General features: G+C 40.9%; 1 protein-coding gene across 1 annotated transcript in view; it reads left to right on the top strand.

The window, feature by feature from the left end:
- The window catches only part of LOC117220756 (A disintegrin and metalloproteinase with thrombospondin motifs 7), a 130,737-nt gene that overhangs the window by 2,954 nt on the left and 104,301 nt on the right, over window positions 1–23,482 (top strand). The window contains exon 2 of the mRNA XM_076524663.1: window positions 21,792–21,973. Coding sequence (XP_076380778.1) covers window positions 21,889–21,973 — 85 coding nt within the window. The 5' untranslated portion in view covers window positions 21,792–21,888. The remainder of the gene's footprint in view (window positions 1–21,791; window positions 21,974–23,482) is intronic.

Below are 23,482 nucleotides of genomic sequence, written 5' to 3'. Positions count from 1 at the left end.
ATTATTAATCGGATTTCGAGAGATGCGGATCCACAAAATGATCGGCTATTATACGACGGAGGGGAGCACGCTGTTATTTAAATCATTCGCAAACGTCGGATGGAGCGAAATTATTGTACGATTGCGAGACTTTGTTTCTCGCGGACAAAGTTCTCCCAATTATGCTGCACGCTTATCGAACCTCGTCGCGTTAATTATCCCTGGCCGATCGACGCGGTGTTCCTACGTTTCCAAATTATCTAATTCGACCGTTTCAGCTACGATCGCCGGACAGTCGTTCGTTTAAACTCGGTCGCCGATTAACGGGCGCTGGACAATTAATTGGAAAAGGCGAAGGCGTCGAGTGGTATCGTTTGGGGACAAATGGCTGGCACAATACGTCACGTCGAATTATTTCGCGATCAAAAAATCACTCATTTACCGTTACATTCCAATCTCAGTAATTACTCATTTATTTATTTGTTCACTCCGATGACTCGGAAATTGACGACGCACAACGAAGTTAATTGCTGTTCGAAATATTTTTCGCCCGCACTTGTCCTCACAGTCGCTGACAAAATCAACTCGTCGAAGAGTTTATTAACATACATACAGATCCTTGTATGTATTAAATTGCGTTATAAAAGCATCGAGTTTGAATTAACAAAGTAGATTAACAAAGATCCTTCCAAAGACCATTCGATCAGTTTTAATCGTCTTCTTGGGAGTCAAGGGCGTTCGTTCCCCGAGGGTTAACCAGAAGTCCGAAAATCCGAGAATGATTGATACACGATTGCTAAATGGATGATTATGAATATTCTTTTTACGAGCCGTGCCGAGCCGAGCAGCGCGGCGTTGCGCGGCGTGCGCCGGATTAATCTCACCGGGAGCACCTGCCGTCGCGTCGACTCTCGCCTCTCTGTTGGCTGCTTGCTTATTTAGTAATTAGAGGACAAAATTGCCTCGTTACCCGAGAATTACGCAAAGGACCGTGAGACCGGCTACGGGTGGACAAGGGGTTAACGAGCATGCCATTCAGGGGGAGAAAGTAATTGATCCGTTACGGATACACGTTTCAATTATTACTCTTCGCACTCGTAAAATCCGGCCGTGTAATCCACGGCGGCGAAACCATAACGATAACTTAAACTCTGTACGAGCGAGAGCGTTCCGTGCGAGCTGCATTCTTTCGTCTTTGTCCTCGATTTTTACCGGACACACGTGTCACAGAAGTTTCCATAAATCTCTAGACAGGAATCCTCGCGGAACAAACGGATCGTTTGTCGATCCGCTTAGCTTGGCGGGGACGTTTCCACTTCAGCGGCCGGAAAAAGAAACGTATCGAGAACGTGTCCCGCCGATCGAGAACGAGCGACATTAACTCACGAGTGTGCGTCGAATTAACTCTTGACACAGGCATTCTGTTAACGATGCCGCGAACGAATCTCGAGCGGCCGTTCGCTCGCGACGGCCGCGAAACGCGAAGAGTGGCGACTTTGTCCGCGGCGACACGCGATGCACTCGAATCGCGACGTTTCTACGAGAAGTTACAATGTTCCGATCGGTTTCCGGAACGCGAAGTTAACGGTCTTCTTCGAAGCCGGGAACACCGGGAAGAAGGGACCACCGACAGAGATCCTCGACTCGTCTCGCAGCCGCTCGGAAACCGTCGCGTCGCATCGCGTCGGTCGGTTCGCGTCCCAGGAAAAGGATGGTTACGACAAGACGTGCACGCCCAATAATCATCGTGCTCCGTGTTTAACGAGCGACTCATCCGACTGTCATGATCCCGTTGATGGCCGCCATTACGATTAAACGTCAAACGTTTACGCTCTTACGGATCCATTTGCACACGGCGCGGCACGCCGGCGCGCCGAACAGAAGGGCCGTCAATGATTCAAATGAAAAAACTGCTTCGTGTCTATTCCGAACTGTGCGTACGATGTGCTAACATGTTTAATTGATTATATTTAGCAACAGAGTGTTCAGAAAATTCTGCAGGAGATTAATTTCAAGCGAATTCTCCGAGCGGATATTAGGAAGATCAAATAGTGCCTTTTATGAAGAAAGGCCATTTCACGAAGTAATCTTTATAGAAAATGGTGATTGGGCGATATATGATTTAATTAATCTATAGAAATTTTATAATACTTATATGCAATGTAATAATTGATCCGAAGTGAAGTAACTAAGTTCGATTTATTTTCCTACACTTCAGATAAGGTTTTAAAACAAACGACTCGAAATATACTGGGTTTTTTATTCCGACATATTCGTCGGATAGTTCATTTTGATATTATAAGAAAAAGTTTTTAAAAAGTTGCGATCTTCCGAGTTAGCCGTCTCGAACCCATATACAGTAAATTCTCCCCAATTGTCCATCAGACTGTAAATAAAAATGGACAATTATTATATCATTATCATTTATCATTTTCATATTATTATATCATATCATATTCTACTATCTTATAATATAAGGGGAAATACGATTATTCGAGCTTCGGGGCTCGTTTTTATAGTTGCTGACAATCGGCGACTACAAAAACAAGCTTCAATGCGAAACTATCGCTACGAGATTTCAGGCACTAACGCAAAATTAATGAGAAAATCTTTCGGACAAAAGTAACTCAGTATTCGGCTAACAATAAATCGTGTCAACGAAAATCTGCGTAAAAGTTTTTATTCAATAAAGAATGAAGGTGACAAGAATTTTATTTCATGAAATATCATACAATTATATCATATAACTCTTTCGTGCAAATCGACGCATCTTTGTATTTTCTTTGACAAGTTATTAAGGCGTTTCGGTCGAAAATTGATTAGCTCAGAGATTAAGATTTTTGTCCCGGACGCTCATATAAACGATGCACCGCGCGCCGTGCTGCGGCCCCGCGGGTCCCGGCGGCTCTCCGCCTTCCGGGCGGACGGCTGCCAACGAATTTTCTAATTTGTGAAATTCCTTCTTTTTCTCGGCTGAAGTCGCTTGCTCGCAGTTTACGGAATTATTACAAGAAAACGATAGCGTATCGCGAATTCGAGCTGCCCGGAATTCTTCGTCGAAGACGGAATGCGTTCGCGAGTCGCTCCAACTGAAACCCCGAGCGTTAATTGGAGTACGTACGCCCTCGAACCAAGTTCCACGCAAAGTTAAAGCGCTCTCAGAGTTTGTTCTGGCTCGTCGAACTTCCATAAATCTTCGGACCGGCGAACAGATGCCACGAAACGGCGTCCACGGTCTTCGAATGTTCCCGCGCCCTTCTTTATTCTCTTTGAGATGAAATTGCTCGTTTGTCGTTAAGCTGGCTACAAATGACCGTCGTCGGTACTTCCGCTTACCTCTTTGCGGACGATGCGGAGCGCCAGGGACTTAACTCTTCGCACTCGAAACTATTTTTACTGCAAAAACCAGCGCATTCCCTTCGACCTATGGTATTTCAATTTCGTATGATTTATTGCATTTTACGCGTACGACGTTGACCCTGTTGGCTCGTACAGCATTTACGTTTTCCACGATGCTTTAGAGCCTTCGTTTTATCGCCCTTAAAAACGGTCGACCGTTTTGAATATACGTTCGCTTGAATCTAAATGATTCACTGATTATAATAGTAATAACAATAATAATATGAATAATTTTATTCATATATACGAGCAACAACGCTTTGTTACAAAAAAAAAAAATATGTAATCGAAAAGAGATATCAAAATAAAATATATATATAATGTATATAATATACACAAAAAAGCAAGAAGAGAAGGTAAGATATAGTGTAGTATATATAACAAATATGTAGTAGAAATAATAAATATATATATATATATATATAGTAATAAATGAAAAAGAAATGTAATAAATGAAAAATTATCAGACATGCAAGCAATATCGTTGCTAAAATAATAATGCGAAAGAAAAATGAATAAAAAATAGCAGAACAATTAGATTGTAGAACGGTGAACGATAACTGTAACAATAGCAGAGTATCTGAAAGATAGAGATAAAGAACTATGAAAATAATTAAACGAGAATTCGTCCACCATTCATTATAAATAAATATAACGGAATCTAACAGCGACAAAGGATTAAATAATAGAAAACATGATGACCAGTATGTCTGATGATATATTGAACAATATGTACAAACTGTTCCATAATTATGTTAACACCCTGAAAGGGGTGATTCCTGATGTCATTTGAAATAACATTTTCCTTAGCGCACATGCAATCCGCGGCTTTGTTCGCGAGTTATTAACGAAAAACTCTGACCAATGGGAGGCGAGCTCAGCTGGCGTAAGGCGGCCGAAGCACAGTTGCGCCGTTTGGCTCGATCGCCTAGCGCTAAGCGAGTTCGCCTCTCATTGGTCAGTGTTTTTCGTTAATAACTCGTGAACGAAGCCGCGGATTGCATTTTCGCTAAGGAAAAAGTTACTTCAAATGACCTCAGGAGGCACTCTTTTCCGAGTATTAATATAATTACGGGTTACCCTGTATAGTCCTGATGTCCTCGGTATGTCTAAATTCGTCCTGAAAGGGTACATTATTGCTTTCGCCAATGCGATTTCCGATGGGACGATGTTCCTCTTGCCCGTGCAACCTCGATCACCTTTGCCGAGACGAATCTTCGAGTCGCCTCTCCGCAGACTTCGTTCGATATATAGGTTAATGTCTTGTTCCGGGCGCGAAACCATTAATTATCGTATCCCGGTGGACTAATCGACGGGGACGGGACGCTTTCCTCTTCTCGTTACATTATTACACGATCGTAACAACGTGAAAGCGAAGCGGTTTGGGGCGGCCCACATCAAGCTCGTCAAGCTCGTCAACCTTGCGTCGAGTTGCATATCAAATCCGAGTAGAACGAATCGGGTTTCAGTTAACGACCGAGCCGATCCGAACAAGGGGGACGCCCGAGCAATTATTTCATCGTTAAGATGGACCGCGCGGCACCGGACACGTATCCTGTAATACCGAACCGGGCCCGTACTTGTTTCGAAATTATCGTTACCATGTAACGCGATGCCATCCCTCCGGGACCGCGGCCACGATTTTCTCTCTGGCCTCGACCGTTATCGGCTCTTCTAATTAGCGACGCGAACTTCCTTCTATACGCTTTTACGCCGCTTTAAACATTTACGAGATGGATTTTCAAGTGCCGCCGAGTTTTTTCTTTGCCCGGTTTAAGTTGTAACGTCCTGCGCGGGACCGTAGTCGATTTAGCTCGCCCATTAAAACGAGTGCCGCCGTTCAAACGTCATTTTATAGGCAGTGACGGTGTAATTGAGACTGCAGCCGAATTAATCGGAGGGAGGATTTGACTTGCTCGTGCTTCTCGAAACTAATGAATCGCTGGGCATGTTGCGATCGATGTAGGAGACACGAGTTACGCCGACAAATTCGCTCGGAAAATAGTCGACGCTCGAACGGCGTACCATTCCGACAAAACTATTTATTATTATTATTATTATTATTATTATTATTATTAATATTAATATTATTATTATTATTAATATTATTTTATTTATTTATTCATGTACACCATGTATAAGAAACCATTTGTTACAGACGAAGAAATAGAAAGAAAGAGAGTTTACGTAGCCGTCGCACCAGTATAATAAAAAGAATCGAAAACATAAATAAACATAAAAGTAAGAAAAAGCATAGCGTACATAATAAGTAGACTTATTATATAACGAACTTTCATACGAAATAAACATTGCCTAAGTTAATTATACGAGACGTAAAAATGTCTTTCCTCTTTTGATAATTTTAATAAGACGCATATAACATAAAATAACTCTCGAACTTTTCCAATGTCTTTCCGGTTCTGTTTTCGATCCTGACATTTTTGTCAAAAATGCATCAAATCCACAGTCTAATAACAAGCAAATGCATAAGAGCCTATGCTTGGCTTCCTTCATAATTTGATTGACCAATTCTTTCAACGTATTTTTTTACTTCTCCCCCTAGATTCGCGAGTTCCTTATAGATCTCGTTGAAAAACCGTGAAACGCCAAATTGGTTGCCGGCAACTTGATATTCAGGCAACAATATTCGAACACCGGGTCCACTTGGACCCGGGCCACGCTCGTCCGAGCGTTAATTGAACAGCAATTTTACCGTACGCCGATCGTTAACACAAAGAAAGTTAATTTCTCCGAGGCGTGGAAAACCCGGCGAACGCGCTCGCATTCAAATGATTCCGCGAGGCACGCGCGTTTCCATTGCCTTCTGGATCCGTCGCGATCGTGATCGTCGATCGTAGATCGTGGATCGTGGCAGCCGGCCGAAAGGTAAAAGCGACTGCGTTTAAACGGTTTACGCGGCAAAAATGGCACGGAGCCCGAGTCACGTACGCCGTTGCGGAGTCATTTAAAATGCATGACGTGTTAATTGAGAAAAGGAGTGCACCCGTAAATTGATTAATTATCTTTGGGGAGCGCGAGGTTCAAGCGGGCGCAAACACAGCGGCGCGGCGCGGCGCAGAAATTCGTTTTGTTACGTTTCCGGTTAACGCGCTCGCTGCTTGAAATAATTGTCTACGTAAGCGCGATAAACATCGCATAAATTATACATGCGAAATTCGTGCGTTATATCTTAATGGGTGATCGAGCTCGCCGCGAGACCGAAGTACATACCGGCGAGAATAACGCTTCCGTTCCGAAAATAATTTCGGCTCGCCCACGAAATTCTCCGCTCCCAGATTTCCAAAAGCATTTACGCTCTTTCTCTCGTTCTCTCGACGTTTCAACAGGAAATTGCAGCGCGGCACGTTGCAGACAAAAAGATGATAACAGGCCATGTGGCATTGTTAATTTTCGCAGATGCAGTTGACGAATTCTGCTTCTCGTATTCGGACCGCGGGCTTCGCGACGAGATCGAGCAGGTGAAATTTCAAATAGCAGCGATCCGAATTACTCGCTTGTTACTACTCGCTCGATTAACGCGCGCCGACTGCCACGTCGACGCTGTTTTTCCATTAAATTTGGAAATGTGACGTGTTCAGGCTAAATTCTACCAGGATTTTTACCGTGCCAGGAAACCGAAGGAACAATCGTTTCAATCGACTTCAACCTTCCAGTTTCGGTTTCCTTAACTAAACTCCTTTATTTACCTTTTCACTTGTTTATTTGCTCGATAAACGGGAAAACCCGTAGATAAAGCAACGGAATTGCTTTTTGAAACGATTAAACGGGGAGAAAATATCGAACGCTTCACAATAGGTATTCACATTGACGAAGCCGCGATTTATAGAATTCTGTTCGCCGTGAAGTGTACGGTGGTTTTCTTGTCGAAGAAGTATTTTCGATTTAATAGACGCTGCTGAGCAACATAAACAGAATAAAGACTGTACCGCGCCTGTTATGGCAGTGCCTTTTTTTGGATTATCAAAGAACTAAGCTAACTGAAAAATTGAGGAAATAGTACTTCACACACACACACAAATCTACAACAATTGTTTGTAATATCGCATATCCCTTCCGAAAAAAAGAACGTAATCTTTATATCATATTGTAAACATTATTGTAGATTACGTCGCAGAATAATCTTTAAGCCAGTAATTCCAGTCAAACAATGAAGCCATTAACACTAATATAACCTACCGTGCCGACTAAAATGACCGGTCTCACTTTCTTTTCAATTTCAAATTGTTAAAGCCAATGTTAAAGTCATGAAAATTCTTTCTTAACCAGTTATATGTGTCGCGAGAATCAAGTGATGACGAGTATACTCATCAAACACAGAGTTAGTGTTGCTATTAAAATATTGGATTAAAAAGACAGTTTCATTTTATAAAATTAACAATTTTATTACTAATATTTACTTATTCATTTAACACTAACGTATACTGCATACATGATAAACGAAAAATGCAGGAAAAATCGAATAGAAATTCAAATAAGAATTTCAAATTGCTGCTGTAGAGTGGTATCTATTCAGCAAAGCAAGGAACTTATTGCATTTTGCACGTCGAACACCAATGTGTCGTGATTCTTTTCTAATCTTATTTTTATAACAATGTAAACACCTTCGTGTAGAATTGCTCTCAAAATATTCTAAACATCTTGAAATTTGAGAATATGTTTTCGTTTTCACTAAAATTACAATCTAAATAGCCAATGGTCACTACTTTTTACGCGCGACGAGTATACTCGTCATGGTACAAAATACTGCCACTTCTCCACGACGAGTATGCTCGTCAAACACAGCTAACTGGTTAAAACACAATTGAATAAATGCCTTTAATCTGTCTAAATAAATCAATTCTAAATAAATGAAATATCATCATTCTTATAATGCAACACACGTTAGTCACTTTCATAGCCCGGTAGATTTACTGTCATTTACTATTGGAAATGGGTAGATAAATAAAAGTAAAACGCAGTGAATTAAACTTATCCCTCTTAGTTTATTAATTTGATGTACGAGGAAGGACCGTCTTTACTCTCCTGATTGCTCCAGGAGACTGAAGACTATTCACAAAGACGAAACCAAAAACGTCACCTAAAGACAAAGAGCACTCTGTTCTATATACATATGAAATCATTGTTTATCTAATGGTACTCTGGCGAGACTCTCGGCGTCGATTCGTTTTTGTAACTTATATGCTAGAAGGAAAAACTTCTGAGTATTCAAAAGAGAGAAAATAATCCAATATTTACCTTCCGAATAAAAATAACGTCACGTAGCATGTTTTTCCTATCGAGTGGTAAGAGATTAAACTTTCGTGATGAAACGGTGGTATAGGACATCCCATGCGTAGGGCGGTCGAGCGTAGAATGCGACTCTGAACAGTTTGATTGGATAAGAAGTTGAAGTTGGATTTTTGAGGTTGACAGTTGTGTCAAGGCGTCGGTCTAAATTGAACTTTCATCGTGCATGGGTGATAGCCGTTTTTACGAGAATTTGACGAAAATAATTTGTGCGACGAGGCGTATATTTTGCGCGGGGTAGCGTAAGAAGAGGCGCGGCATCCCCGACGAAAAGGGGCGTCGCGGCATTCCGGGGATCGGACACGACAGCGAGTGGTCGTGATTAATTTGAAAACGTAAATAACAGCTCTGTTCCACTTCGATCCATCACGCTTGAAACAATGAGTCGCGGCTGGCAGCGGCGCCTAGCGCGTCAACCTCCGAGCGAGAAGCGTCGCCAGCGCTTCGGGCCCGCATACCTCGCATAAATCACACCTGAATATTTACCTGACAACACGGTCGCCCCCGTATCCAGCGATCGGGATGCACTCCTTCGGTGCCTAAACCTCTCGGGCTCGTACCAGCTCGACCGATACGTCGATCCTTCGAGATGTTACACCTTCGCCGGCGTTTCCATATTCTGTTTCATCGGTAAGACACTAATTCGTCACATTCGTATCACTATAATTAGACTGCAGTCTGTATACAGAATAAATTTTTTTTTTAATTTAATTTATTTAATGTCGCGTCTGCTTAATAGCAATAAGCGATCACTTGTTGGATAACAGTTGTGAGGTTACATGTAGTGTAATATATATTATACAGTATAATTTGTATTAAATAATAATATTGCATTAAATTTTTACATTATTTTCTCAATCTAGGCTTCTTAAGTTACTAGATAATTTCGCTAAACAATTTGGTTTCTTCTAAGTATGACATAATTTTTGCTGTATGATTGTTGTTGTGCAAACATTCTTTGATGGTATTGGGCATTTTTACTTTTTATCTGATATTATTGTACACTGGACATTCTATTAGGATGTGCTTAACTGTAGGCTCAGTGTTACAGTTGTTGCAAAATGATTTAGAATAAAAATTGTTTGGATCGATTTTATTAAAGTCTAAATTTAACCCATCACAATTATATAAGAACTGCTTTGAATATTATCCTATATAAGCGATTAAATTAAACGTTTACCAAAATTAATTCTTATCGAGTTTATAAAAGAAATCAATGAAACTATAAAATTATATCGAATTAAAATTAAATTTAAATTTAATCTATAACAAACACATAAAACTTTACAATTAAACTATGTACTATATAATAACTCTATACTGTTATTAATTTCTATAATAGAATTCATTTAATTGACATTATCTCCAAATGAAACCAATTAAATGAAATCTTACCGAAGTCAATTCCTAGCCAAACTTATGTAAAAATTAACTAAAAATTACATTCAATTCATAATTATGAAGACCCTCTTAATCGAATTATATAAATTTATACTGTTATTAGAGCTTCCTACGGATCGTTCAGTTATACCTGTATTTCCCTGTACGGAATTATCATGATTAAAATCATTCTTTTAATACAATTTTGAGATGCATATATTCTACGGTTTAGTATGGTTTACGGAATAAAAAAGATCGGTATGCAAAACGTTTTCACTCGGAATCCTCCTGGGCGCAAGCACATGCGACAATAGAATTAATCTTGATATCTTGAATGAATTTATCATGATTCAGGATAATATTTGACATGCAAATCTGCGAACGCACTATGTTGTAATAGTCTATGTGCCACAGACGGACCCGGGACAATTCAATTTCGCTTGAAATTACATTCGAAATCAACTGGTTCGTTCCGTTGGGATACATCCTCTACGAGAATAATTGAAGAGTGTTTGTAATAACAATATAAATAACAAACTTGAAAAATTTTGTTTTCTCTTCTTGAAATAATATTTTTATAAATTGTAGTTATAACTAATGCTAATGCATAACATTGCTTGTACGGCCAGCGTCGATCTTGCAGAAGACGATAATAATAAAAACAAGTCGAAAGATTAAATCAAATAAATCAAGTTTTGTCATCCCCTCGCCGTACCATTTTCTTCATAGTTGCAACAATAAGAACTTCTACCATTGTAATAATTTTTAAGTAGAAAGAAGACAATTTACATTTATCGTGTGCCTGCATTTATTTAAACGTTTAAATGCTTGATGACAAGAAATCAGAATTTTGTTCCGCCTAAAAAAAACGGAACAGCATTCATACTTGATAGTTTAGAACTGGAAATCTCCACCACGTGTCAGACACGTGTGTAAGCATGGCAAGGGTATTTACAATTTTATAAACTTGGTTATATATTTAATAAGTATTTATATTTATTTAGTTATAGTTACATTTAATATAGTTATAGTTATTAAATATAATTATAATAAGTATAATAATAACTATAATATTATATTTAATAATAAGTTATTAAACATAACTATAACTAAATAAATATATAAATACTTATTAAATATAAAACCAAGTTTATAAAATTTTTTACGAGGACGAGTAGAATATTGCTATTTTCAAACTATTAATCTTAATTAATAGTTTGAAAATAGTTTGAACATTTTCAAACTATTAATCTTAATTAATAGTTCGCAAATAGCAATAATCTACTGCTCCTCCTAAAAAATTACATTTTCGGCACTTTTACACTGTTCTCCGCAAAATCTCCTCAATTTTCTGCCGGAGATCGCTGAATCCCGGAGACTGATACCTTCCCAACGATTGACCGCTGTGTCTAGCGTATCTGGCCGCGATGCAAACGCCTCGCGTATAAATTAATTTGAAGTCCGTTCCCGGCGAAGTAGGCGACGGGGGCGAGGCGGGGACGTGGCAGGGGAGGAAGTCGTGACAGCGGAGGCAAACCGGGAAAACGGCGGTGAAGAACGATCGTTCGCGACGCGAGGATCGAAACCGGCGGCGAAAGAGAGACGCAGAGAAACGGGAACGAAAAGAAAAAGGAGGAAAGAGGAGAGAGACCACGGGGAGAGAGGGGTCGTCTTACGTGAAGAAGTTGATCGAGCCCGCTGAAAGGAGGATTATAAAGTGCGGAATCGCGATTGTAGTTCGACGCGGAGTGGCTTCATTATCATCGCCCCGAGCGCCGCGGCGCGCCGCGCCGTTGCGCCCATGTACCGGCGCATCGATGCACCGATGCACCGTCGCAGCAGCAGCCCCGCGACTGCCGCGCATCGCGCCCTCTTCTTACGTTTCATCGATATTAATTAAAGTTCCGCGTTCATCTTCGCCGGACATCTTTATTACGAGCCTCGAACGGCCGCGAATGAAAATGGTTGGGTTGCTGCTCCCCGCTTTTTTAACGCTCCGACACGCGAGGGATGCACTTTCCGATGCATGCTATTATACATTGTGCGCGTGTTGCGCGGATGATCGTTCCCACGGTTTCCTCGATTTTTCGACTAAGTTGACGAATCCGGCTTGAAATCTGTCTTCTTTGTAATTTGTTTGTTGGACCGAAGATTGTAGAATGCTCGCGTGTGCCTGTGTTGGTTGGAATGCATCTTCGTTGCATTATGTTTATTTGTATACAAGACCATAATAATAATTATGATAGTAATAAGGATCATCAGTTGTTTGGTCACAGTCAATCCGATTGACAATTGTTGGCTCGTGTTTGTGGCAGTTGTACCGACACAGCGATTTTTTCGATAACAGTTACAGGGACGTTGCACTTCCATTTCAATAAATTAGCACCAAACGCACAATATCTATTATATAAAGAAATTGTCTACCATAAAAGAGACCTTAAGCATTATTATGCTGGAAATTGGAATGACTGCTAGGTTAACCCTTTGCACTCGAGTGGCGACTCTGAGGCGACGCCGAAAATTGCTACACTATTTTAAAAGAATTTTCACATTATTAAATTTGCCTGTATTCGATAAATTGTCAAATAATAGAGAAGTTTTCCGCGTTCATTTTCTTATGTATCAAATAAAAGCAATCGTATCAAGTGGAAATACTGTATTTTGAAACAGACGTCTTCATTTGTGAATTAAAATAGTCTCGAATGCAAAGGGTTAAACGTCAACCCTAACAGAGTTTGAGAATGATGTTTCGCTGATTCGATGATCGGACATTTTTATGGTACTGTTTCGAGCGAACATCGTGCCGATCGACGTCGAGATAATGGAAAGTCCGTTCGCAGATTCGCCTCTCTCGTCGTGTATATGCGCGATGTTTCCGAATGGAATTAAGTTGAACGAAGTCGCTGGTTGCTTTTATGTACACTTTAATATTACAGTACAGCTATGGTCTTAGCGATGCGTTATTTGCGTTCTATCTGCGTTCTTAGAGTTCTACGAGTTCTGGCAGTTCTAGGTGCCCTTCCGCCTGTCACCTCGGTTTTTTTGTTGATCGGTGGATGGTGGGTCTTGGTGGAGGAAATGAAGCGTTTTTGATTGGAGATGGGTGTATCGGAAGGAACTTGAAATGAGTAGTGGGAAACTGTTCGAAAGTTCGGGTTGTAATTTTTCCGTTTTGTGAAATATGGAATTTATGAGTCGCGTTGTCCGTTCGTATTTTCGTTCGGATGCATTTTTTACTGTCGCAGGTATTAGGGTGTCCCATAAGTTTCTTCCCTTTTTTTGATGCGAAATGAATACACGATATTTTTTGTTTAAGATGGATTTATTATGATATATATGAACCGTTCTGTTCTATAACCTTCTACCATCTCTCAGGAAGCCTCATTATGCCCTCTTTCCAAAATTGTTGAGGCTTATTTGCAAAATATTGTTCAAGGTGCATTTTTATTTCGCTTACGAATTTAAACCGTTTTTCATGGAGAGAATTTTTTAACGAGAAGAACAAGTAATAATCGGGATGGAGCAATGTCTGAAGAGTACGGAGGATGAGGTAGAACGTTCCAATCGAACTGCAATAATTTTTGTCTTACGAACAACGCAACACGCGGTTTTGCGTTGTCGCGATGAAAAACGACGCCGCGTCGGTTCGCCAATTCTGGCCGTTTTTCTGCTATGGTGGCTTTCAATTCATCGAGTTGATTACAATATTTAGCCGAATTGATCGTTTCACCTTGAGAAAGGAGCTCGTGGTAGACTACGCTTTTCCAGTCCCACCAAACGCACGAAAGAACTTTCTTCGAATGAAGTCCTGACTTCGCAACAATTGAGGGACTATTTCCTTTTGACCAAGTTCGTTTTCGATGCACATTTTGGTATAAAATCCAAGTCTCGTCTCCAGTGACAAGTCTCTTTAGGAAAGGATTTCTTCCATGTCGTTGGAGAAGCAAATCGCACGTAAAGACGCGGTTCATAAGGCTGGTGTCAACACTTATCGACGGTGTGGAACTTCGAATCGATTCACATATCTCACCTTGATTAAATGCTTATGTACCGTTGTCCCGGGTATGTTAGTGACATTCGCTATCTCGCACACACTATATCGCGAATTTTCAGCGAGCATATCTTTGACAAGGTCCGCATCCGTCGTTGTTGGTCGGCCGCTGCGGTCTTCGTCTTTCAAATCAAAATTGCCAGCTCTAAATCTCTCAAATCAATTGCGGACTGTCCTAATAGTCGTAGAACCATCACTGTAAACGGTACAAATCTCGTTTGCAGTGTCCTTTGCCCTATCACTTTTTTTAAAGCAATAAAGCATAACATGCCGCAAATGCTTATTTTGGCTATCCATATCGAACGGCGCAGAAAAAATTTGATAAGGAACCTTGTCACCAACGAAACATACTCTAAAAGAGCTCTGGGACGACTGCAACCGATACCCTAAACAGCCAAGAGATAAGCCTTCGTGTTTATATAAACACAGCCAGTTAAAGTCATTCGTAGCGCAGCGCGGAAGGAACTTATGGAACACCCTAATATATTGCTTAATTGCTCAAGGGATGGCCAGGGACGTTCGACCTTCGGTGTCGCCGTCGCAACACGTCGTATATTCGAATGCGAACGATGAGTAACATCGTCGAGGAAGGGAGAAGCGATTGCAAAGTTTCCAGCGGCGCAGACCATGCAGTGCATATCGTTGTTGCACAATGCCGGCGGTGGCCGCGTCGCGCCGTTTCGGTCTGGTGTAACGGCGCGGCGTTGCGGCGGCGGCGGTGTCTCGGTAGCCTGTCAATTAACTGTCATTAACATCGGCGAATTAGTCGGAGGCGAGCGTCGGATACGGTATTCGTAGGAGTACGAGATACCGTTCGAACGAGTTCGTTGATTATTTCGCGTTTCGCGCCTTCTCCCTCGCGAGCGTACGCGTTTTCGCACGCGCGCTTACCCACGCGCTCCAGCATTTATTCGAACGCATTTCCGGTGCCGCTCACTCGCCTAACCCAGACCGTTTCCTTTCGACGTCCCGCGCCGCCATCTTCTCGCCGGATCGTCGACTTCCCACGTGTTATTTATCCAATTGATCCTGCCACCTTCCATTTCCTATTGCCTCGCTTCTTTCCGTGTTCCACGGTGCTGAACGGCGTTTAGCCGGTCGATGGGCTTTCTAATTGCTTCATCAATCTTGCAGCGCGATTAGTTTACGCCGTCTTGTTTATTAGTTTCATTGTTCGGGGATCGTACCACGGCGCGCGAAATGAAAAACGACGACAATTGCTTAGTCCTGCCAGACTTGCGAGACACGCGTCGTATACGTGCAACGTTCTTCGTCTTTTAGGAACGATCGTTCGTGCCATTTTTGCCTAAAATTCTATTTGTTTCACGCGTCGAATTCCATCGAGCTCAACGGTGACCAACGAAGCCAAGATTTTTAAATCATGTTTCAATGCTTTGAACAGTTTCAGTACGAGAAGTACGTCACACATGATCACGTAATAATTAATTACACAATAATAGATTTCAATTAAATACAAATTACACGGTAATAAATGACGATGAAATATACGTTACACATTAATAAATTACAATTCAATATGAATTACGCATTAACAAATTACAATTAAATATAAATTACGCAATAATGAATTACACAATAATAGACTACAGTGAAATATCAATCACGCAATAATAAATTACGATGAAATGTAAATAACACATGGTAAGAAATTCATGTTGGCCAATACAGGCAAAGCGTTTGAAATTAGCGTGACATTCAACGCATTAATATCTTGGGTCTCCTTCTTTCCTACGATTCCTTTCACGTGCTTTCTCGATGCAGCATGCTCCATAAGCATCGAAATCCGCGGCTTGAAAGGGAAAGGGTTAAATTCGGCAAAGGGATGGTTCCGCGTGAGAACCAAGAGAATTTGGGATTTGTTGCGACAGGATAGCGGAAAGCTTTCCTGGCAGACCGGGAGCAAGTGGGCCACCGCTTGTCGGCCTAATTGCGAGTCGAATAAATGCGTGGCTTGTTCCGCAGCGATCGGAATCGGCCCGGCCGAAACCCGTTTGCCGATGCGTTTTAAACGCGAGCCGAGTAAGTCCCGCGTTTCACGAACAAACGTCCCCGTCCGTATCTGATGCGGCCACTTAGGCCCGCGACACCGTGGAATATTTATAAGAGAGGCGCGGGGTTTTAAAGCCCCGGCCTGTCGCGCGGATTGAGTTGTCGCGCGTGTAATATGCCACACAGGACGAGGACATCGCCGGAGATTAACGACACGAGCACCGTTCGCTTCGTGATCAGGGAACGCGTCCACCGGGCCTCGCGTGCACGCCGCAAATCGCAACAATCGCTATCTTTCGCCCGATGTTTCTTCGTTCATTAATAATTTACACCGGGGATCTTCGTTTGCTCCGAGAAATCTTACCCTCCTCGTTTTTCGGTCCGCGGTCCCGGTCCTGATACGTGACGCGAAACCGATCTCGTTTCGTTCCATTTGCTGCATCGGCCGTCCGTCCGGGCGCTTCTGCTTCTCGTGCTCGAGACCAGAACTTTGCGCCGTGGAACCGGAGCTTGAATTTCATCGGAACTCGTCCGTACGATTCTATAAATTTTAGAAACTTTTAACTTCTCAATTATTGCTTTTTGCTGTTTCGTGTTAACTTTCGTATTAACACTTTTTTGTTTTATCAAAGTTCGTTTTCGATCGTTATTTTGTATTTGATTGATGAAAGTTCGGAAGGAACATTTATGCTTCAACAGGCATTTTCGAGTAAAAGTTTATGCTATTTTTCAATTCACTTAGCGTTTGTTTAAGGATCTGGGGACGGGGTAAATATTATGTAGATGGATAAGCAAGACGCGTGATTTTTGTGTACTCATTTCATCGTACGCTTGCATTGAAATGAAAATTGGACGATATATAATAAAAACCCATCATAAATTATTAAGTACTATTAAGTACCTTATTGTTAAGTACTTTACTATTGAGTACTATTAAGTACTTTGCTATTAAGTACTATTAAGTACTTTGGTTATTAAGTACTATTAAGTACTTTGGTTATTAAGTACTATTAAGTACTTTGGTTATTAAGTACTATTAAGTACTTTGGTTATTAAGTACTATTAAGTACTTTGTTATTAAGTACTATTAAATACCACTAAGTACTTAAGTAATTTCACGAAGCTTCAGAAAGGTGAAGCAGATTCGTTCCAATGATACTGTTTAGCATTTTAAATTGATGTAACAGTTATTGTTTGACTTTTAACTTTTCTGTGCTAAGATAGTTGGGAAAAAGTTCTAGTTGAATAGTAACAGTTATCCTGCTATGAAAAAGTTAAAATACTTAAGAGTATAATGTAATATAAGTAATAATAATGTAAGTACTATAAGTACTTAATAGCATAATGTAATCTAAGTAATAATAATATAAGTACTATTAAGTACTTTATTAAGTGCTATTAAGTACTTAGTAGCATAATGTAATCTAAGTAATAATAATATAAGTACTATTAAATACTTAATAGTATAATGTAATTTAAGTAATAATAATATAAGTACTATTAAGTACTTAATAGCATAATGCAATCTAAGTAATAATAATATAAGTACTATTAAGTACTTTAACTTTTTCATAGCAGGATAACTGTTCAACTAGAACATTTTCCCATTTCCGCAAATTAAAAAAACTTTCTGTTCGCGCATAAATAGATGGAATAAAAGCTTCAATGGATCTACAACCATCTTAGCACGGAAATGTTAAAAGTCAATCGATAACTATTACATCGGAGTCAATTGAAAATGTTAACCAGTAATCATTGGAACGAACCCGCTCCGTCTTTCCGAGGCTTCATGGAATTACAGAATTAATCAGTCGTGTGTAGAAATGATAATTAAACTGTTCGGGTGAGCACGAAGATTCTGAATGGTAGAGATAATGAAGTGATCGTTGGGGTCCAATTCGAAATGCGCACGATTCCATTCAAAGCGATTCCAACTGAAATTAATTTCACGATACAGAGAGCACGGTAGACGCCTATTCATTCAGTCTATGCTAGAAAAATATCCACGAATGGCGTTATTTGTCCGATCCGACCAAATAGGATGCAGGTATATTCAATCGTTGAACGGAATAGCGGGAATGTTATGAAAATCGAGTCCCGGCACGAGCTGCGCCGCGTCGTCATTATATTCGCAAATTACAATCAATTTCTGGTCAAACGTTTGTTTTGAAATTGCCGGGGAACCAATTGCATATCACCGACGCGACGGCAGAACCGATAATGTATCGATAATTGCGCTGGAATGCTGAGAAATAGAAATGGCCCCTGGACGTTGTATAGAACCATGGACCCAGAGCTCTGCGTTTCGAGTTTACAGTTCGCGTGCTCGAGTAATCTTCTTCCGCGACCGAACAATCAGCCCTGAATGCAATTATTTGCACCGTTACCTCCCGAAATATTTAGCCGCCGCACGATCTTTTCTCTTTTTCGTTGCCGTGCAAATACAAATTCATGCGCTGCGTCATTTAGACATTGTCTAAACAATTTATACATCCCTTTAACAGCAAGACGACTTTTCCTCTAGTTTTTTCGATAATATTTGATTTTTTAGGACCGAGGCATTTCGGCTGTTTTCCATGGTCGATAACAAGTCGAACTTTCTAGTCCTTTCAGTTGCCAAATTACTAGGTGTACAAATAAGTTTTAATCCATCGCTAATGCATCGCTGATTTTTGGCCGAAAAATTGTAAATTTTTTATCACTTATAATTCCGTTAACTGAAATCTCTATTTTACGATACCGTATACTAACAGATAATATCAGGCGTCCCATGATTGTAGTATCTTCAATCTGAGAACACATTCGTGATACCGAAAAAGTGCGAAGTTCAACAGTTGCCACAGACTTGGAAACATTTTTTTTCGAGCATGCCGTTTACAACGTCGTAAAGTTCGAACTATCTCCTTTAATTTGAAGATCGATTTACGTCGCTACGATTAGAATTACGGCATTAGAATTACCCAAGGTAAACCACGAGAAGATTGCACGGCTGGACCTGCAACTCATGTGTATGTCACAGAAATAGGGACAAGCGCAGAAATAGGGTCAAGCGCAGGAATAGGGACAGCCATAGAAATAGTGACAGGCGCAGAAATAGGGATAACCACAGAAATAGTGACAGGCGCAGAAGTAGGGACAAGCGCAGAAATAGGGTCAAGCGCAGGAATAGGGACAGCCATAGAAATAGTGACAGGCGCAGAAATAGGGACAGGCGCAGAAGTAGGGACAAGCGCAGAAATGGGGTCAAACGCAGGAATAGGGACAGCCATAGAAATAGTGACAGGCGCAGAAATAGGGACAGGCGCAGAAGTAGGGACAAGCGCAGAAATGGGGTCAAACGCAGGAATAGGGACAGCCATAGAAATAGTGACAGTCGCAGAAATAGGGTCAACCACAGAAATTGGTTTATGCGCAAAAATATGGATAAGCATATGAATTGGGACAACCACTGAAATGGTGACAGGCATAGAAATAGGGACGAGCGCAGAGATAGGGACATCCGCAGAGATAGGGACAATCGCAGAAATAGGAACAGCCGCAGAAATAGAGAGAAGCGCAGGAATAGCGACAAGCGCAGAAATGAAAGAATTATAGAATAATTAAAGAATTGCACATTTCGTTCAAATGTGTTGAGTCTATTGCATAACGTTTATCACATAGCGGGCATTTACGTAGCGTTTCGGAAAGCTAAAGTAAACGCAATTCAACTGCGATACAATCGTTTCGATATTCCTATTAAAGACAACATTCGCGATAGACTAATGGTAGAGGTTTTAACCTGTCGTTTTAATTTATCGGGCTAAAGCTAGTTCGTACCGAGTTAATATTTCGAAAAACATGATTCGTTTCCATGAAGCGCAGCGTTTACTGCATCCTCTTCGGTTGTGTAGGGTAAGGGGGAAGACTTACCACCGAACACGGTATTTTCGTATTGTCAGATACGTGGCTTGTTACACGAGGTTTTCATGGTCGGGTAAGTAACGGTCGGTAGTTATGGTAATCGGATTTGGTCGGACCGCGGTAGTCGTGCAGCCCGATGATTGGACCTGACAACCGTACTGACCCTTTCTCATAGTTTCTCACCGAACGGTCGGACTTGCAGTCTCCTATGATTTACCCGTGCTCCCGGGAATTATTATTCTTGGGGCTGTCGCGTCCCGTCGGTGAAATTCAACGTTAACGAATCGCCGCCGTGTGGCACCGTCAAAGCGCCGAGATGCTACCGTGGAAACCACCTTCAGCTATCGAGAACCCGCTACGGAATTAGATGAAGCGCTGATGTATTTGAATAGTAAATACCCGGTCCTCGCGGCTGCCGAAATATTCGTTCACCCACGCCCCGCTTCGTTTCATCGAAACCCATTACCATTCCCTGTATTTCGTTTCGACAATCCGTATCTGTACGAAATACTTCCTTCGTGACCGAGAAGTTATTTCGAATAAGAGTCTATACGTGTACAGGATGACTCAGAAATTAGTCCACGCGATTTTTCAGCCCCGTCGGATGGTCTGAATGAAAAATGTTTCCTATTAAAGTTAATTAGCATTTAACCGACAAGAAATTGCAATTGTTTAAATTTAGAAAGAAATTGATTTTCGATGAGATAACAAGGTCTCCGTTATATTTTTAAATGAGGTTATTTTTGAGGTTATTTTAACTTCATGGTATTGTAGGCAACGTCGAGACGAATTCAACGACCTACTAATTGATGACCTTCTGATTATGTTGAAGAAAATATCGCTATGAATGAACACCAAGGCTTCGCATGTAAACATAAACAAATGAACGTAAACATTACAAATGCTCGTTCATTCAATTTCAGACCTTAACACATAAAACAAAAGATAAATTTATATAAAACCAAATATCGTTAGACCATCGGAAGGGGCTGAGAAATCGTGGGACTAAGTGACTCACCCTGTATACGGTGTGTCCCGCGAACGCTGTCCATTTAGATAGATCGGTCGTTTCAAAAAATGCGAGAAAATGTTACCTACAAAAGTTGCAAGGTTTAAGAAAATACAAAATATAATATAAATCGTATAATATAAATCGTATCGATATAAATCGTATAATATAAATCGTATCGATATAAATCGTATCGATATAAATCGTATCGATATAAAAACATTCTCTTAGAGGAAAGAGGTTCCTAAGTGATTCCTGTTTCTTGCAACATGTGCAGGAAATGTTTACTTCTCTATTATACTATATAAACGTTTACTTCTCTATTATACTATATACGCAACAACATAAGTCACGCCTCATATCACAGTAAATTATCAAGAAATTTACTCGTAATTCCATGATGGAATCGATTAAATGCAAATGCTCTAAGTCAATAAAAAATAAATAAATAAATATCCTCAGTTCAATAATAAATCTCGAACACAATTAAGAAAATAAAAAATTCCGAGACACGGAACGAATGAAAAACATCCTCGACACCGTAGAAATCCCGATAAAATCGAGCCGATTCAATTCGATGAAATAGAAATTCCGTTTAAAATTGTGCCAGAATCGCGGGAATATTTTTTGTTGCAAGATAGATGGCAGATTTACATGCCCCATTTTTAGTATCTCGCAGACACGATAGAAAAACCCGAGTCAGCCGATAAATCATCGCGAAGCACCTGAAAAGACGTTGTTCTGTATTTATTGCAGGAAAAAAGGGTGACGGCTTGAGGGGCGGAAGCTCGTCGACCTGTTGGCTGGCCGCGTACATAATATTGCGAGGCGCACTTCCGGTTTAGCCACCACCATGCTCTGCACACTGATGCTTCAAACGTTGATCGTTGTCGTGAACATCGTGCCTGAAGCCCGTCTCCATCGAGCGAACGTCAGAGGTGAGTTTTGAAAACCGTTCGACGGAACACGTCGATGAAATCGGGTTTAACGATAAAGCATCATCAACATTATTCAGCGGATTTCTCTCGTTCATTATTAGCGAGCTCGTATTATCTTGTGTGTCATCGGATTCGCCGTGATTTCATTTAAAATACAAACCCTCCGTGTGCTCGATGGTACGTTCTTATTGACAGAAGCATCCTATCTTCCGTTATCTGTCAACATTTTGTTGCGATATCGGATGCAATTATTAGTCAACGATAATTACCTTATTAATTTAACCGGTCGTTCGATCATTTCCATAATAATGTAATTATTATCGCAACGGGGCTTGTTATCGACAGTTAATTTTATCATGAACGAATACAATCCGCGGTCTGATGATTACGAAGCTTTCAATCGAAGTAGAGAACAAAGTCCGACTTCTAGAATGAAATTGCTAATTAACTGTTCGATGCAATCTGTGCTACGGAAAGCAGCTGTCCCACCGTCGAACGGCCGGCCAGATCGGTGTAAATCTCGTCTAAAAATTCTGTCAATTGACGTACCGCCAGCAGGCAGCCGGCAGCTTCCAGCGGCGCGGATATGCCGATAAGATCAGCGGAATCCCCGATGGTAGATAAGACGCATCAAAAGTGGCATTTACGCCGGTGGCCGGGCACCGCAGGATGACAATCAATTACACCGCGAGCCGCCTCTCCTGGACGTACACGAAATATTTATCGGCATAATTAAAAATCAACTGTTGGCTCCGTAACAACCGTTAAGGCGTTCCAAGGGAGCATAAATAAGCCGCGATTAGCATTTTATTGCAACGATCGCGATCAGGAATCGCCCCGGTACGCTTTTTCCCACCGTTGCACAGAGCGCCTCACAAATATGAAATTGTCGAGCCCTTAGACCGTATATAACTATCATAGACACCGCTTGAGATGGTTTTCCTGAAGCCAAGACGAATCGACTACGTGATGTCACAGTCAATTCGATGTATTGGGTTGGCAACTAAGTAATTGCCGATTTCAGTTATAGATGTCTCTCACTCCCACTTTTATGATATCTGTAAATGTTATATTATAAAATTATTATTATTATTATTATTATTATTATTATGTTATTTTTTATTATCCGTGAATGTTAGCAACTGGACAAATTGAATGCAGCGGTCAAGGAAAAGCGACCAGAATTGGTCAATCGTAAAGGTGTCATTTTCCAGCAGGACAATGCTAGGCCGCACACGTCTTTGTCCACTCGGCAAAAATTCATGGATATTGGTTGGGAATTGATGTTACACCCACCATATAGCCCTGATCTCGCGCCATCGGATTACCACTTATTTCGATCCCTGGACAACTCCCTTCGTGGTAAAACTTTTAATGACGATGACGCTGTAAAATCTCACTGAACTCAGTTTTTGGCCGAAAAGGATCAGACTTTCTACGAGCGTGGAATTTTCAAGTTGTCAGAGAGATGGCAAAAGGTCATCGAACAAAATGGAAAATACATTACAT

This window comes from Megalopta genalis, chromosome 9 (genome assembly GCF_051020955.1).
Source record: "Megalopta genalis isolate 19385.01 chromosome 9, iyMegGena1_principal, whole genome shotgun sequence".
NCBI lineage: Eukaryota > Metazoa > Arthropoda > Insecta > Hymenoptera > Halictidae > Megalopta > Megalopta genalis.
Note: the sequence above shows the minus strand (reverse complement) of the source record. Positions and strands in the feature narration are given on the sequence as shown.